This window comes from Gadus macrocephalus, chromosome 4 (genome assembly GCF_031168955.1).
Source record: "Gadus macrocephalus chromosome 4, ASM3116895v1".
Taxonomy (NCBI): Eukaryota; Metazoa; Chordata; class Actinopteri; order Gadiformes; family Gadidae; genus Gadus; species Gadus macrocephalus.
In genome coordinates, this window is record NC_082385.1 from 9,297,398 (window position 1) to 9,315,683 (window position 18,286).

At 47.5% G+C, this 18,286-nt stretch overlaps 1 protein-coding gene across 4 annotated transcripts; it reads left to right on the forward strand.

Moving 5' to 3' along the window:
* The first annotated feature begins 135 nt into the window (after window positions 1-135).
* On the forward strand, window positions 136-18,036 carry LOC132455940 (lysine-specific demethylase 2B-like). 4 transcript variants are annotated; one of them, XM_060050033.1, is made up of 21 exons: window positions 136-547; window positions 1,074-1,218; window positions 1,320-1,398; window positions 1,495-1,541; window positions 2,122-2,300; window positions 2,623-2,729; window positions 3,525-3,618; window positions 4,540-4,693; window positions 5,154-5,269; window positions 6,029-6,155; window positions 6,521-6,849; window positions 7,609-7,695; window positions 8,231-8,473; window positions 8,883-9,026; window positions 9,150-9,236; window positions 9,442-10,188; window positions 10,412-11,394; window positions 12,267-12,430; window positions 12,796-12,957; window positions 13,537-13,755; window positions 15,802-18,036. In XM_060050033.1, the coding sequence occupies exons 1-21, from the start codon at window positions 500-502 to the stop codon at window positions 15,981-15,983; spliced, it is 4,443 nt and encodes a 1,480-aa protein (XP_059906016.1). In that variant the 5' UTR covers window positions 136-499; the 3' UTR covers window positions 15,984-18,036. The 4 variants fall into 4 exon arrangements, with proteins under 4 accessions (XP_059906016.1, XP_059906015.1, XP_059906017.1 ...); XM_060050032.1 differs by having other exon boundaries at window positions 139-547; window positions 10,409-11,394; XM_060050034.1 differs by lacking the exon at window positions 136-547 and adding an exon at window positions 572-912 and having other exon boundaries at window positions 10,409-11,394.
* Window positions 18,037-18,286: the final 250 nt, after the last annotated feature.

Genomic DNA, 18,286 nt, shown 5'->3' on the forward strand with positions numbered 1-18,286 from the left:
ATGATCATATCTTATGCTCGACAAAAGAGACCTAGTGTATTGTGTTATGCTACCTTTACGGATATAATAGCATATATACAACTTTTATCTCCCCCTTCCTGATAGTGACATCCCTTAATTAATAAACTTGTTAAATAAATATATATATAGGAATGTAATGTGAAGCACAATTTAAGGTTCCGTTTGATGACATGTGTGAAATGCTTTAAAATGAATTGCAATGTCCGGTTAACGACTATAAAGTCAGACTTCCTCTATAGAGGAAAAAAAAAACCGAACCTCTGTTAGGAGGTGCAATCGTGTGAAGTAGTGAAATGATGGAGCCGTGACGTCGTCCTACAATGTTATGGTTCTCCTGGTGCGGTGACGTAATACCACAAAAACATGGTTCCGTTGTTTTGAACCAGAAAGCTTGCTAAGCATTTTTTTTTTAAGTAAATGCGATTTATATTGCTCCCCTCAAAGTCAGTGGAAGCCCCCTCCCCGCCCCCCATGCCAGATGATGGCTCAGAGCATGGAAACGTGTGCGGAATCTGGACGCCAGCTGGTGTGTAGCATCCTATCTACAACCTAGCGTTAGCTGTAATGAGCATCACATAGACGGCTAGCTCATTATTTAGCCGAGCTAAGACCAACGTTGTTTTTAAAATTCCTATTAATGTCATTGTTGTTTAAGGTGGTTAGCGTTAGCCTTGGTGGAGCTAAGGCAGTCCTGTGTGTTGTGTTGTACATGAGTTTTATGATTAACGTTAATTGGATACATTAATCTTTTAAAGAACCACACAAGTTGTAATCATGAATCAAAACAAGGGACTTTGTGGTTCCTTTAAACGGCTAACAAACCTTCCTCTGTGTAATAACGGATAACTACACCAGCATACTATGCCAGCATGATTGTCTGTCAACAAAGATGTGAGACATTTGACATAACTCAACGTTACAGCACAGTAGTCTTTCAAATCTAGAAAGAGGTTTTTGACTATGAAATGGTTATCCGCTAAGAATGTATTGATTTTCTTTGGGTTCTGTCTCCCATGTTTCCCATTATTGTCATGCTTTATTTTGTATTGCAGCGCTCCATCTGCCGGAGGATGTACGATGAAAACGAAGACTTTTCTGACGTGGAGGAAATTGTCAACATCAGAGGATTTAGTCTAGAGGAAAAACTCGCCAGTAATAGATACAATGCAGACTTTGTCCAGGCGATGGAAGGCAAAGGTAATACACCACCTATTACATTTTTATTCAATGATATCTAATAAATGACACACTTTAGCTTTCAAAAAATGCATTGGACTTATGAACTTATTGTGTCACAGATTTCACCTATGAATATGTTCAGCGAGAAGCTCTAAGGAGCCCACTCATATTCAAACTCAAAGATGGCCTTGGGATCAGGTAATACAAGTTTAATATTGACATTGCAACGAATGGCTATACAGTAGGTCTAAATTAAGCTGATCTTCTGTCTATGATTTGTTTCAACTAATACAGAATGCCTGACGAAGAATTTACCGTCAGTGAAATTAAAGGTTTAGTTGGTAAGTAGTTCTGTCTGAAAATGTGTTCTGTCCATTTCTCATGGTCCAAAGTATGTTTCAACCATAGACCATAGATCTATTTCTCATGGTCGTAACATTTTCAACACCTACGGACGAATGGAAAGAATAACCATTTCCGTGTCAATTATGATTTGGTGGATTCCCGATCTATTACAACAAAGTTTTATAGGCTAAGAGAGATTGATGAAAGTTGTGGTATTGTAAAAACAAGACAATTGACCCAACACAGCAGTTTTAGTCCACACCTGAACTTAATTAGTTTCTCGAGCATGCAAAGACAAACAAAGGGCCATTAGTGCAACAAAGGGTTTACAAATTGGTTCACTGTAGTCAGATATTATAAGTCTCCGTCATAAAGACTATAATAATGGAAGTTTAACAACTAAAACTTTAATTAACCATCAAATACTACTTTAAAAGTGATTTTTTTGTCGATATCTCCGAATTGGATGCCCCAGGGAATGTGCGGATAGCAACTGTCACAGATTATTTCCCACTGACGTACACTTTAAGGTGAATATAGATTGACTATACGTACAGTGCTCTGCGTCTTCCTCAGGCAGCCGTCGCTCAGTGGACGTCATGGACGTGAGCACGCAGAAGGGCTCGGAGATGACCATGGCGCAGTTCGTCCGCTACTATGAGACCCCGGAGAAAGAGCGGGAGAAACTGTTCAACGTCATCAGCTTGGAGTTCAGCCACACCAAGCTGGAGCACCTCATCAAACGCCCTACTGTGGTAAACAGAGAAGGTCCCTCAGAGTATCAACGCCATTGATGACTGATGGTCAAGTTTCAATGATGCAAACAGAGCGGCCCTTTAATAATGTTGACACTCAGTGCACCTCCTTCAGTATTTTTTAAACGTATCATCTCTTTTAATTCCTATGAATCCTCTTGTACAGTTGCCACGGTGACACCCTCACTCTGTTTGTGGTATTGATAAATTACATCATCATATCCTAAACTCATCAGATCTTCTCGTATCTTCTGATATTTTAAGAGCGTCAGACGGTATGGTTGTTCACAGACAGAGTGTTGATCCACTTTGTCTTCCCCAGGTGGACCTAGTGGACTGGGTGGACAACATGTGGCCGTCTGAACTCAAGCAAAGACAAACCGAGTCCACCAACGTCATCTCAGAGATGAAGTACCCTAAAGTGCAGAGGTGTGTACGTTTTGGGAATCGCTTTATTAAGTCGCAAACTTCAAGTCTTGGCTAAGCCCTTTGTGGTTGTTGTTGAGAGTTTGTCTTATTTTGAATGATTTTCATGACATGATATTGGCAAGAAGTGCCAAAATCTTGCCCTATTGCAAGTGTGTTTAACAATCTTTGTTCTCTGTAAGTGCACACAATGGTTGCTATAGCAGCCGTAGCATCACTGCATGGGCACGTTGGAATGACCTAGCTACCACTGTGATGTAATGGCATCCTCCCTTTGATTGCCTCCCTCTGGTTCACATTGTTATAGACGCATACACATGCAGGGGTCAAGGAAGCAATGATACAACAATAACACACAATACGTTTAAAGAGTTAAAGGTGTTCACAGTTGACCTACTTTCAGTGCATCATGGTTTTGATGCACTGAAAAAAACAGTCCTGAAGGATTGCTGGATTAGATTTAACTTGATAAATATAAAGTATACACATTCTGATTGTCTTATCTGATTGTCTGAAGAGATCTAGGAAATGGAAAGGAAATCTAAAAGAACGAGAGTAATAATTAAGGAGTAGTCCATTGAAGTAAGGAAAGGAAATCTAGAAGAACGAGGCAAACAATATGAATGTATTGAATGTATTGAAATAAAGTGGCAGTGATTTGCGTACGTGGACTTCAACATTTGAAACATAAAAAGCCCTTAATTAAAGCCAGTTAATTGCTTAATTGGCTTTAATAATGTCTAATAATTATTCATAACTAGAACATAATGACTGAGATGAATGAGTTATTGTTTGTAGGTATTGTCTGATGAGTGTCAAGGGCTGCTATACAGACTTCCACATTGATTTCGGCGGGACTTCGGTATGGTATCACGTCTTCAAGGGAAAAAAGGTAAATTATTCTTGATACTTACTTAAGTACTGAATGTGTCTATTTGGTTAAGAAAATAGATCAATCCATGATACACACTTTAATCCACATTTAACAAGCCCTTTCCTGTCCATCTCAAGCTTTATCAGGTTATGTTATATCTGAGTAAATGGGAGAAGAGGACAAGCAAGCCCCCTGCACTAATTTAAACAATCCTGCTGAAATCGGTGTAGAGACCAGATAGAGGGAGGGATAGGTACCGTTAGGGTTATGAACCCTGACCCTTAGGATAAGAACCTAGTGGGATAGAAGGCGTAAATATGTATCGAATGCATCAACGAGTATACAACTCACTTACATTATCAGACTTGAGTTCGCCCAATCTAACGCACATATAATAGCTTGTATAGGATGTGTCACGGCTCGTTAGCCAAAAAGACGCTGGAATGTGGCGTTTACACAACTGGCAAAAATGCCACTTCAACCATTCATTTGAATGGGGTTAAAGCGTTTAAGATGAGGCGGTGGGGGCCCAATGGGGTTGCGAAGAAGACGCAGCTGGACAAAAAGTGGAACTGAATCAACTTTTGGAGAAATGGAAACCGATGTCGCTCCGCTTTGGCAAGAACGGTAGATGCCCATGGAAAGAAGAACCTTGTTTACTGTGTAACGTTAGCATTGTATCACTCCAATGTTTACCTAGCAACAGTAGAGATTGAAGAGAGACAGATCGCTGCTGTGTTGTCCTTTCCAGAGCTGTACAACCCTTGCATAAAGGAGGGGTTTACGTTCACAACATGACCTCACACAAATGGGCCCTGAATTGACGCCCCCACATTGCCGTAGCAGTTTGCGGTAATCGCCGCAACGCCTGATTCTATGTCAATGAACCCTAAGGGCCAGAATAAGTGACATTGACCTCCAGTGTGTGTTTACCTCCAGGTTTTCTGGCTGGTGCCCCCCACCCCTCACAACCTGGCCCTCTATGAGGACTGGGTGCTATCAGGCAAGCAGAGCGACATCTTCTTGGGGGACCGGGCTGACGGGTGCCAGAGAGTGGAGCTGAAGCAGGGACATACCTTCTTCATCCCCTCAGGTTAACAATTACTCATTGGGCTGGACCATTTGTTTATCCTGAGGTTTACCCGTACCCTAATCCTGACTCATAAGGCTGGGGCATTCGTTTACACGTTCAGGGGAACTGAACAGTTGTTTATCCTGAGGTGATAAACAAATAGCCCTAATCCCTTATCCTTCCTCATAGCACAGGAACATTTGTTTACTCTCGCAGTTGAACTGAATATTTGTATACCCCCAGGGGAACTGAAAGGTTTGCTTGTGTTCTTCAATGGTTCAAAGGTTTGAAATCTAAATGGAGTAACAGTATAAATACATAAATATAAAAAACATTTGAATAATTAATAAGATCCAAAGTTTATAGAGAATAATAAAGTAATAATAAAGGCAAAGAAGAACACTGCCTAGCAGCAAATAATAATAATAATAAAATATTAATCTAACCAGAATTATATTCACTGTCTTCCCTTGACATACAGGATGGATCCATGCTGTCTACACCCCCGAGGATACCCTGGTGTTCGGAGGAAACATCCTTCACAGCTTCAACATTCCCATGCAGCTCAGTATCTATGAGATAGAGAACAGGACGAAGGTAAGAGCCTGATAGCGGACTTTTGTTTGCTGCACTTTTGAAAGACTAAGCAGGGAGATTAACACCTGTTGCTTTAAGATGCAGCTTTCACACATAGTTCCCGGTAAATGACTGGGATAACCTTTAAGGCACTGCTCGTGATTTTCAATATTCACACATGCAGCTACGTCCTCAGCGGGGTCTTGTGATTGGTTCGCCCGCCCAACACTCCGTGTTGGGGACATGTTGCTAGGTCTCGAGGTGGCAAATTATCAGCAAAGATTTTCTAGGATTTTGAACCCTGCTCCCATTCACACATGACTCCATGCAGGAGTGTACTGGAACATTAATGGGACAGACTGCATGTGTGAAAGGTGCTATAGATAGCATGGGTGCCTTGCAGCTTATCACTGAGCAATGAAAGTTAATCGACTCCAATTTCCTTCAGTCCCGGCAGTGTATAAAGGGATGTTATGCCTGGGTAGCTACAACCCCTTGCTTAAGGGACAAATTTCCCAAGGAATCAATTACGGTTACAGCAAGTATGGGTGAAAAAAGCCTTCTACAGAGATACACTTAGTACATGTATAGGAAATGTATTTGTTCCTGTCCACACCAAAACACCAATACACAACTTTCTACAGTGACATTTTGGATTGGACGGGAGGCAAAAATGAAGTTCAGTATTTATTATAGGTATAACTGATCTTTAAAGTGTGGGTGTGTACCTTGTGTGTAGTGAATAGCTATAAGTACTCACTTCCCATCCTTGATTCTCAGGTGAACTCCAAATTCCGCTACCCGTTTTACCACGAGATGTGCTGGTATGTGTTGGAGCGGTACGTCTGCTGCCTGACCAAGAAGTCCTACCTGTCCAAGGAGCTCCACAAAGATCGCACGCTCCAAGGTAAGAAACACACATGAACTCATTGATAGTGGAACAAGACTGTGCTCTTCTGTTTTCACCGTCAGTTAATCTATTGATTTTCATTTTCAATGTTTTTTTTTGAGGAATTATGCCTACAAAAATGTCCACCGGAAGTTACGTTAAATTAAGTTCCCAGAGCCCAGAGGGACCTGCATTTGATTTAAAGTGAACTTAATATAAACATTTCTAAAGCTATAAGCAGCAGGTTAAAGCGTTTTCACTCATAAACGACTAAAAGAACTGCAGTCATTGTATCAAGAAGTCATCGACTTCGACCTGCTGCATGTTGCAGTGCATTAGTTAGCCTAGACTAGCGTCACCATGCTTCTCCTCCAACGTCTCAGACTCTGAGGTAAAGATGGGCACAGCGAGCCCCCCCTCGGACCCCCCTGCCCGGGACGTGGACGAGACCCGGGCGGGGGACCACCAGGAGGGGGACAAAGCAGACTCCCAGGAGGACAGATGCATCCACACGCCCGCGTTCCCCAAAGACCCCTCCGGAAGACCCTGTGGCGCCGGCGCCCCGGAGCCCCGCGGCCGACACACCCACCTGACAGAGTTTGAGTTGGAGGGGCTCCAGGCTCTGGTGGACAAGCTGGAGGCCCTCCCGGAGAACAAGAGGTGTGTCCCCGAAGAGCTGAAGGAGCCACAGGCGCTGCTGGAACACATCAAGGTACGTGGGCGCCCGACCGCGCGGGATGCCACTAACATTTGACTACCAGTGCTTCAATGCTACAAGCACGACCCCTCCAACCCATATCTCGGAAATCTACAGCGCATCGTGTGATGCGCTTAATTTATTTGCATTTGTGGCGCTAAAATATTTCTTGGAATCCTGGTTAATCTTTTTTTTTCTCTTGAGAATGCACTTCATGTTAGTCGTTACTATCAGTCATGCTAGGTGCCTAGCAGCACTGATCTTCTATCAGGGGAAGCTGGGTTTGGAACCACCATCCAAACCCAGCTTCCCCTGATAGAAGGACAGTCCTGATAGCAGTTATCATTTGCTTTGGGTTTGGATGCCGGTTCTGTGGAACTCTACAAAACGACTCTGTAGGGATTTCATCTTGCATCTTTTTTTAATCTCTTCCTGCTGCGGACTGAAGTTGTTTTTTATCTAGTGCAGATGGGCGCTCGTGTCCTCTTTACCTACGAATGGTTTAACGCACGGCTTGGGCGCATCCCTCAAGGGGAGAAACACACAAACAGGGTCAGAATGATAACACCATGTGGTGCATCTCCACTAGATTTGGGGAAGCAATAGTCTAGTGGTTAGGGTGTTTCGTAACGGTTTCAGAACGGTTTTGATTTTTTATCTTAAGGTTCCCAGCGAGAAGTCATAAATAACATGTGAAGAAAACACACAAAGTGGCTTTGGATAGAAGACTGGGAAATGATGAAATAGTAAAACATAAACCATTTAATGTCCTAGGTTCTCCTAAAAGAGCATGCAGATGACGACCCCAAACTAGCCATCAGTGGGGTTCCTGTGGTCTCCTGGACAACTGGCACCACCAAGGTAACAGGATTTCCGTCTCATTCGTGGGCTTTGAATTTACTTTAATGATGATTCTGACAGATTTGAAGTTGAATTTTTCATCTCCGATTTTTTGGACTTTCTTTTCAAACAAGGCTTGCGTGTTGCTCCCAATGTAATCTGGGCTCTAGCTATAAACATAGACATAGTTTCACATTAACTAGAAGCTTCAGACATAGAAGCACAAAAACTAGAAGCTAAAGACATAAAATAACTAGAAGTTGTGGTGCTAGTGTTCCACAGGTCAGCAACAGTTAGCATCCCCTAGCTCGTTGGCTAACGAACCCAACCCTAATGGAGCCCAACTCCACTCTGTCGGTCCACTCCACACACACACACACACACACACACACACACACACACACACACACACACACACACACACACACACACACACACACACACACACACACACACACACACACACACACACACACACACACACACACACACACACACACACACACACACACACACACACACACTCCCAACCCGCTCCCTCTTTCCATCCCTCTAGCCTCCGGCTCCGCCGACGCCCAACCGCCCCAAACCCAAGATGACCACCTCTCCCGCGTCGCCGGCGGTCAAACTGCCGGCGGGCCGCGCGGCGTCGGGCTCCAGGAGGCGCCGGACGCGCTGCCGCCGCTGCGAGGCGTGCACGCGCAGCGAGTGCGGCGCCTGTCACTTCTGCAACGACATGAAGAAGTTTGGCGGGCCAGGCCGCATGAAGCAGTCCTGCATCATGAGGCAGTGCATCGCTGTAGGTTCACTACACACACGCACACACACACACACACACACACACACACACACACACACACACACACACACACACACACACACACACACACACACACACACACACACACACACACACACACACACAGAAATAGAGAGAGAGAGAGAGAGGAAGAGAGAAAGAAGGGAGAGAGAGACAAACAGACACATATAATATACATACAATATACACACATATGTATACATATATATACACATATATATATACACACAATACATCCACATATATACCCATATACATACACAATATACCCATTTATATACACGAATACACATATACACACACAGCTCACATCGTAGTGTTAAGTAGCACAGCAGCTAATCCGTGGTGGTGCCTGTGTTGCGCCCCTCACCCCCCCCCCCCCCCCCAGCCCGTGCTGCCCCACACCGCCGTGTGTCTGGTCTGCGGCGAGGCGGGCAAGGAGGACACGGTGGAGGCCGAGGAGGACAAGGTCAGCCTCATGCTCATGGAGTGCTCCATCTGCAACGAGATCCTCCACCCCGCTTGCCTGAAGGTACGTCCACACCCACCTAAGGTGTGTCCGGTCCGGGTCCCTTCAGATCTCTTTGTGTGTGTCCCAGCCCAAACCATGACCGTTTCGGTTGACAGCTTCCTTTTGTTGTGATTCCCGGCTCAGGTGAAAGACTCGGGCGGAGTCGTTAACGACGAGCTGCCCAACTGCTGGGAATGCCCCAAGTGCAGCCATGCTGGGAAAAGTGGGAAAGTAAGCTTTCTTCTTCCTCTCATTTCTCTCTTCATGTGGTGTGGTGAGCGTTCACGGGATCAATTGGTGACTGCTGGTGTGTGTGTGAAGGTGACAGCTCAGGTAGAGGTGGAACCCTGCACCCCCCACTGACCCCTGACCCTGACCCTAACCCTAACATAAAGGTATAAAGTTGTTCTTTGTTTCCTTATCCTTGGCCCTGAAGCAAAAGAGGGGTCCAGGGTTCAAGTACGCGTCCAACCTGCCCGGGTCGCTGCTCAGAGAGCCGCGCCTCGACCTCCGGGACATCAAGGAGGAGGAGCCCGACCCCCACGCCGACGTCACCACGGCAACCGCCGGGTACGTGTTCGGCGGAGAGGTGCCTTCCGTGAAGAAGATGTTGGGGGATTGGGAGAGGAAGGACAGCTTGAAGAAGCGCAGTGGAGGTAGTGGGGAGGAAGAAGATGATGAGGAGGAGGGGGAGGAGCCTGTGAGGAAGAGTCCTCCTGTGATGTCGCAAGATGGGGAGGAGCCTGTGAGGAAGAGGCCTCCCATGATGTCGCAAGAGGGGGAGGAGCCTGTGAGGAAAAGGCCACCCATGATGTCACCAGAGGGGGAGGCGCCTGTTAGGAAGAGGCCTCCTCTGATGTCACTAGAGGGGGAGGAGCCTGTGAGGAAGAGGCCTCCTGTGACGTCACCAGACGGGGAGGAGTCTGTTAGGAAGAGGCCTCCTATGATGTCGCTAGAGGGGGAGGAGCCTGTGAGGAAGAGGCCTCCTGGGATGTCACTAGAGGGGGAGGAGCCTGTGAGGAAGAGGACTCCTGGGATGTCACCAGAGGGGGAGGAGCCTGTGAGGAAGAGGACTCCCATGATGTCACTAGAAGGGGCGCCCCGGCCGAGGCTTGAGGGCAACCCACTGAGGAAGAAGAGGAAGCTGTTCGACACAAACGATGAAGATGTCATCAAGAAGAAGGTGAGTAAACGAACACACACACACACACACACACGCATGCTTATTTATCTAACCTCTTGTTGTCTTTCTAAACAGGTGTTGTTGATCCCAGATAATAACAATAATGTATTCAGTTTCACAGTAGTGTCAAACAATAGTGATCTTTGGCTTCAGGCACTCGCTGTGCGAAACATGAGGATCCCAAAAGCCATAAGCAAACTAATCCCCCTTCCCCTCCCAGAAGAGGCCTTCAAAGCCCGACAACTCTGGCACCCTGACGCTGTTCCGGCAGATCAAAACAGAACCCGACGACGGTGACTATGGCGACGCACCCTCCGGCGACCAAGGGGAGTTCCTCGCAAAACAGGACAGGTACCGGGACCCGCCTCACGTGAAGGAACCCGCCACGGACGAAGACGAAGGAGGCCCACAGGACGAGGAAGAAGAGGAGAAACCCGTCAAACAGGAAGTCAATCCGGGCGATGCAGAGGTCAAAATCAAGGTCCCGCCCACAGCTGCGTCCAGAGTGAGCGACTGGCGCTCCTCTTCCTGCGCTTCTCGGGCGGGGCCCAGCGAGGCCATCGGCGGCCAGGGGCGGGGCCCCGGTCCCCTCAAGGGCCGCCTCCAGCGCCGGCGTCTGCCCAACAAGGAGCTGAGCAGGGAGCTGAGCAAGGAGCTCAACCAGGAGATCAACCCCGGGCTGGCCCCGCCCCCAACGCAGACGTCAGCCAATCGCGGTCGAAGGCCGCCGAAGAGGGTGAAGCCGTCGACCGATGGCAGCCGCCGATCGATTAAGACGGAGGAACCGCCGAACCCCCAGCCGATCCTGACCAATCACGGCGGCAGGACGGTGAAAGCGGAAGAGGCCTCGGCCAATCCGAGCCGCAGACCGGCGATCAAGAGCGAACCCCAGGGCGAGGGGGAGGAGCCTAAGCCACACCAACCAAAGCGGACCCAAGACGCCGGCAGGTTCTCCCCTCCCCCGCTGGGCTGCAGTCGACCCCCGGCCGTCCCGCCCAGACCGACCCACCCTCTGCACAAGCTCCACCCCCCTACGGAGCGCCACGTCATCAGGCCGCCGCCCATCAGCCCCCCTCCGGACCGCCTGCCGCTGGCCAACGGCCGGACGCACGCGCTGCGGCGGGAGCTGTGGAGGGCGGTGTTCGGCCGGCTCACGCACGGCGAGCTGTGCACCTGCATGCGCGTCTGCAAGACCTGGAACCGATGGTGAGACGTCAGTCCGGTGCACCCGACCACTTCAGGCTCCGTTATGGTTCCACGGCGACGGATTGACCACGCTTCGGCGCAGTCGTGACCCTGTTTTGGTTCTGCGTCGTGAGCAGACCAATCACAGCCCTTGCTGCTGACGCAAGGTTACGGTTTTTGGGAGGCGCACGTCAGGCCCTTGCAGGGGCCGGAAGGAGGGTCCTCAAGGACGTAAGGGGTCCGTAAACCACCTTGAGTTGCGTCGACGTGGAACCATAACTGAGCCTTTGCACCCGCGAACACATCAACTGCAGTAGGCAATAGGGGGCAATAGGGGGCAATAGGGGGCAACAGGGGGCAACAGGGGGGCATTCAGGGGCCGTTGGTAGGGGTAGAAGGTGTGGGGCGGGGACAGGGTTATGTGGTGGCTCTTGAACGCTGAGATCTGTAGGCATGCTTGAGCAATATGGCTCAACCCCTACCAGCTCATTAATAGGACACCTCTGAACCTGTATTCACTAAACTGCTAGGTTATCAATACGACGTTAGCTTATCAATGTGAAGATAATATATGTGAAGTATGTCAATCAATTTGAAGTAAGTTAATCAATATTAAGTAAGGTGGTCACTATGAAGTATGGTTATCGATATGAAGTTGGGTAATCAATATGGAGGAGATCACTCTGAAGTAAGGTAATCAATAAGGAGGTGATCACTATGAATTAAGGTTATCAATATGAACATAATAAATATGAGGTCAGGTAATCAGAATTAAGTAAGTTGATCACTCTGAAGTGAGGTAATCAATATGGAGGTGATCACTATGAATTAAGGTTATCAATATGAAGTGAGATGACCATGAGGAGGTGATCACTGCGTGGCGCACGGTGCAGGTGCTGTGACAAGCAGCTGTGGCGGCGTGTGGAGGTGCGGCGCTGCAGGTCCATCAGCGCCCTGATGCTGAGCGGGGTGATCCGCCGGCAGCCCGTGGCCCTGGACCTCGGCTGGACCAACATCTCCAAGACCCAGCTCAGCTGGCTCATCCACAGGCTGCCTGGTAAACCCACGCCCGGGGGGGGGGGGGGGGGGGGATGGTACTTGGTTCCTGGTGGAGAGTTGGGTTCCTGGAAGTAATTTTATTGTGGGAGGAGGTGGAACTTGATCTCCACTACCCACAGGCTTCTGCTACTTTTGGATGAGCCGTTTTCTGTGTGTAAAACGTGCAATGTTTCCGATTGTAGAACAGCATTTTGATGAAATGGATACGATTGAAGCATGCCTCAATTCCTTCCCTGGTCTTGGCCACCGAGATCCAGTTGGATCAGTGCTTGTAGCGGCGCTCGAAGGATCATTGAACCCATGAAACGTGGGCTCCGAGTCCCCCTGAATGAGTTCTTACAGCCTGTCTCTGGGTGCTGTGAGGTCTGAGGGTGCTGCTGCTGTCTGGGTGCTCGTGGGCGGCGGCGTCGGCCCTGTGCACCTCCAGCGGCCCCCTGCTGAGGACCCTGGACGTCCAGTGGGTGGAGGGGCTCGCGGACCCCCAGATGAGAGACCTGCTCTCCCCCCCCACGGACAGCAGACCAGGTGCTTAACAACAGCTCTACAACACGAGCTACAGGACCAGTGACAGATCGGGTTATGATCGGACCGTAAAACAGCACCACAACATTTATGTTTTAACGCATCACACAGCAGAATAAGCACTTTTTGGGAACAAATAGGAGATAAATACTGTAATCTCCATCTTCTCCTTTTCCTCTCCCCCCTCCCCCCGGCCCTCCCCCTTTCCTCCGCCTCCTGTCCTCCTCGTTACGTCCACCTTCTCCGATCTCCTCCCTCTCCTGCCCCTGCTTCTCCTGTCCTCGTCCTTCTCCTTCATCTCCTCCACCTCCTCCTCCACCTCCTCCTCCTCATCCACCCCCCAACCTGCTTCCCTTCCATCTCTTCCTCCTCCTTCTCCTCCTCCCAACTACCTCATCCTACTCCAACCTCTCAACCCCTTTTTTCCACTTCCTCTTCCTCCAACCAACCCTTACGCCCTTCCTCCTCCTCCCTCCCCCATCCACCTCCTCCTCTGACCACCCCCCACCTCCTCCTCCTCCTCCTCCTCCTCCTCCTCCTCCTCCATCACCTCCTCCTCCACCTCCTCCTCCCTCCGCCCAGGCCAGTGTGACAGCCGGAGCCGGCTGCGTAACGTGGAGGAGCTGCGGCTGGTGGGGCTGGACATCACGGACGCCACGCTGCGGCTGCTCATCCTCCACATGCCGGCGCTCACCCTGCTGGACCTCAGCTACTGCAACCACGTCACCGACCAGTCGGTCAACCTGCTGACCGCCGCCGGCACCGCCACAAGGGACTCCCTGACGCACGTCAGCCTCGCGGGTGAGGAGACACCGCCCCGCACCGCAGCACAGCACAGCACACCACACCGCAGCACAGCACATCACAGCACACTGCACCGCACCACACCACAGCACACGAGGAATGAGCTCAGGCTGCTTGTGGGGCAGAGTGTGTCTAGGGTCAGTAGGGGTCGCTAGGGGGAGGATTGCACCACATAAGTCACCACAAAATGATGGAACTCACTACCAGACCACTTGAAATGTATCAAAACTTATCAATTTTTCTGCATCTGTCCCTTTTCAAATAGACCTTTAATTCATTTAATAATCAACCAGTGCGTTTGGTGCTCTCTAGTGGTAACATTTACATTTACATTTAGGATTGCTTTTAGCAGACTTACAATAACTACATTAGTCAGGAGAAAGAGAAACGATATATCGCTGATGGTACAGTCGAAGGGTCAGTTAGGGTTGATAAGGTAGGAAAGGTTCTTGTTTAGGCGTACCCCTGTACCTTGTTTAGGCCTCCTAGCCCCTCCGTACCCCTGTACCTTGTTTAGGCCTCCTAGCCCCTCCGTACCCCTGTACCTTGTTTAGGCCTCCTAGCCCCTCCGTACCCCTGTACCTTGTTTAGGCCCCCTAGACCCTCTGTACCCCTGTACCTTGTTTAGGCCTCCTAGACCCTCTGTACTCCTAAACCTTGTTTAGGCCTCCTAGCCCCTCCGTACCCCTGTACCTTGTTAGGCCTCCCAGCCCCTCCGTACCCCTATATGTTTTTGAGGCCTCCTAGCTCTCCGTACCCCTATACCTTGTTTAGGGGGTACTCCTAACCCCTTCTAAAGGGCTGATTATGGTCCCGCGTTCCCGCAACGCAATGACCAATCAGACGCTTCGACGCAGTCGTGAACGTTTATGGGTCTGCGTCGGGGTTTAGTGAGCGGACCAATCACAGCCCTTGCTGTTGCGTCGCCTCGAGGGAAGGTTACGATTTTTGAGAGGCGCACGTCCAGCCGTTGCGGTGGACGCAAGGAGGGTCCGCAAGGACGTAAGGGGTCCGTAACACCCTTGCGTTACGTGAACGTGGAACCATAAAGAGCCCTTTACCCCCATACCTTGTTTAGGGGGTACTCCTAAACCCTTCTTACCCCTATACTATATATTTAGGCCTCCTACCCCTTAATCCCCAATACATATATATATATATATATATATATATATATATATATTTACAGTTTTCTCGGTTTTGGGACCTCAGTGGTGGAACGAGCTCCCTGCCTACCTGTTCAGAATCCACCTCGACCCTGCATAGCCACCCTCCCCCTTCTGGCCATCATTGTACATTGTATTGTATTGTGCTGTATTGTATTGTATTGTATTATAGTACTTAACTGTGTAGCAACTGCAGTAGCTGCTATCATTGCTGTAACACGGGGAATTGGTTAGCCTAGCGATTGTTGTACTTGCACTTGGTTCTATGAACATCCTTTCTGTACCGACAGCGATATGATGATGCACTTCTTATGACGAATGTACTTATTGTAAGTCGCTTTGGATAAAAGCGTCTGCTAAATGCCCTAAATGTAAATGTAAATATTCGAGCTGTCAAGCGATTAAAATATTTAATCGTGATTAATCGCATTAATGTCATAGTTAACTCACGATTAATCGCGATTAATCTAAAATTATTTTTCTATAAATATCCCTTGATTTTTTTGTCCCATAATTCTTCTCATTTTAATTCTCTTATCAACATGGTGAAGTGCATCGGCTTGTCTTGTGCAAATGATTTTTTATTGATAACAACATTGGCATATACTGATCAAAACAGGACGATACAAAAAAAGAGCCTTTAGTGCAATTAAACGACTGCTTTGAACAAATGTCATTTGAACATAGCAGTCAGGCTACTGCTTCTTTGTTTTGAATTTTGAATTTTTTTTTGTAAATAAAATATTTGCGTTAATCGCGCGATAATATTTTTAACGCCGTTAAAATTGGTTTGCGTTAACGCCGTTAATAACGCGTTTAACTGACAGCTCTAGTAAATATATCTCTATATATATATATTCATTTCTTATGTGTGTAGTCTGCAACAGGGTCACGGACCAGTGCCTGGCGTACTTCAAGCGCTGCGGCAGCATCTGCCACATCGACCTGCGCTACTGCAAGCTGGTCACCAGGGAGGGCTGCCAGCGCTTCATCGCCGAGATGTCCGTGAGCGTGCCGTTCGGACTGCGGGAGGAGAAGCTGCTGCAGCGGATCAGCTAGTCGGCACGAGGAGGAGGGACTTGTTTTTTCTACAGCCGGTCATTTGGATGAGTCGCCATGAGCCATTTTCACGATCGGTCCGTTTGTGACATCACAACGGGTACGGAGGGGCTAGGAGGCCTCCCACCTTGTGATGTCACAAGTCGGGAGGGACCACCCATCCGTCCTAAGTATGAGTGGACGCTCCCACCTTGTGGTGTCACAAATGGGTGTATGTTGAAATGGCTCTTATGCCGCGTTTCCACTGCAGGGTGCGGAACGGATCGGTTCGCAAAGGTGCGGTACGGGTCGCGTTTCCACCGCCAAAAGTGGGCGTGACCCGGACTTAGCTGTACCCGTTTTGGCCTCGTTTTCAGTACTCCTCCGTTGGTGTACTGAAAACGAGACGAGACGCCTGAAAGGGTCCCTGGAAATTCTAGTTACACACCCCCTCCGTTGATTGGTCGACAGAATCATTACTTCCGGGCGACGTGGGGATAAAAACAAACAAACAGTAGCCTCGAGGTATTATTCTTTACAATTAACATGTCGCGTAAAACGCTTGCTTGGGTGAACAAGGAGGTGGAGACGTTCGTCTGCATTCTTGGGGAGGAAGACGTTGTTTACGATGTTTACGTAGCTGCCGCGGCGATCGACATCCGGGCTACCACCAAGGGTACTGTCGGCGGTGGAAACGCAACCTCGGAACTGAGCTGGGCTATACCGCCCCCTCCCTACCGCACCTTTGCGAACCGATGCGTTCCGCACCCTGCAGTGGAAACGCGGCATTAGAGGCCGTCCTACAATACGCATGCATGGTGGTAGTACGTACTATTTAACCTGAGTAGCAGTGCCATTTTGGCCAGGATACGTACTTAACACAGCCTGGAACAGGGTTGGGGTAGAGTCTTAACCCAGGCCAGATCAATGGAACAGGGTTAGGGTAGAGTCTTAACCCAGGCCAGATCAATGGAACAGGGTTAGGGTAGAGTCTTAACCCAGGCCAGATCAATGGAACAGGGTTAGGGCAGAATCTTATCCCAGGCTAGATCACTAGAACAGGGTTAGGGTAGAATCTTAACCAAGGCTAGATCACTGGAAAAGGGTTAGGGTAGAATCTTAACCAAGGCTAGATCACTGGAAAAGGGTAAGGGTAGAATCTTAACTAAGGCTAGATCACTGGAACAATAGAAACATTAGAACAGCATCCATTGGTTTGGATGTTTCTTTGTCGTTTGTATTCCTAAAACCTCTGCACCTTTCCAGCTTTTCTTTGTTATATTGTATTACAGAATGACAATGTATGTACGTTTTGTTGTGCATAGAGTTAACTGTTCTAATGCAAGGTTATTGCATTGCTGAAAAAAAATATTTTTGTATCAGAAAGTATTTCATATCTTTTATGTGCAATATTTGATGCACTGTTGTACCTAATAGTAATTAATAATTACTATAATTATTACTTTATGTTGTTAAAATTTCTTATAGACTTTCATCACTGATTTAGATTTTTATTTGTCAAGGATATTTTTTGCTGATAAAATACTTTTTTTTATGTGGTGCTTATTTTCCAAAGTTTGTTCACTTGTAAGCCAAATTTGCAATGTTAAATAATGGACACTTACAGAGTAATACTAATTTAAGGCAGGGCAATAAAAAAGGCACTGATTCATCAAATAACAAACATTTGTTAAAGCACATTGCGTTATTTTCACTTTTAAAGGTTATCTTGTTTTTTACACAAATCTGTAAACGATTCGACATTTATAACAGCATTGATAATGTTTATGACTGTTGTTTTCTAGCTGTGGTTATTTCTGTTCAAGGTTGATGGAAGACTAGCGACTACAATTACCTCCTTAACTGGAATATCTTTTTTGAGTTATGAACGGGTGAAGGGGTTAATAAATGTAGTCATGTCTGCTGAATAGTTTTATAAGTGTTACATAATGTTATAGAAGACATTTATCCGAATGAATGGTATAACATAATATAGTGCATCTATGTGAATGAGTGGTATATAATGTATACATAAAGTTTTATGAAGAAATAAACACTACCCAAGATATCTTTTAACCAATGTCTATGCTTAGTTAACTAAGGGTTTCTGTTTTTTGTTTATTTATTATATCAATAGTTTCCCATTCATGTTTCTATGCCCAAAACCGTAGAATGAATAATTTGAATAATAGTTTGGCCATTTGGCCATGTGCCAGCTATATGTTTTGGGTGTTTTCCACCAAAAAATATAGAAAATTAGAAGTAAACTCTTGAATATGTGAATTGTAAGGTTGGTATAAAGACAAAGCACCATTTCTCCTGGC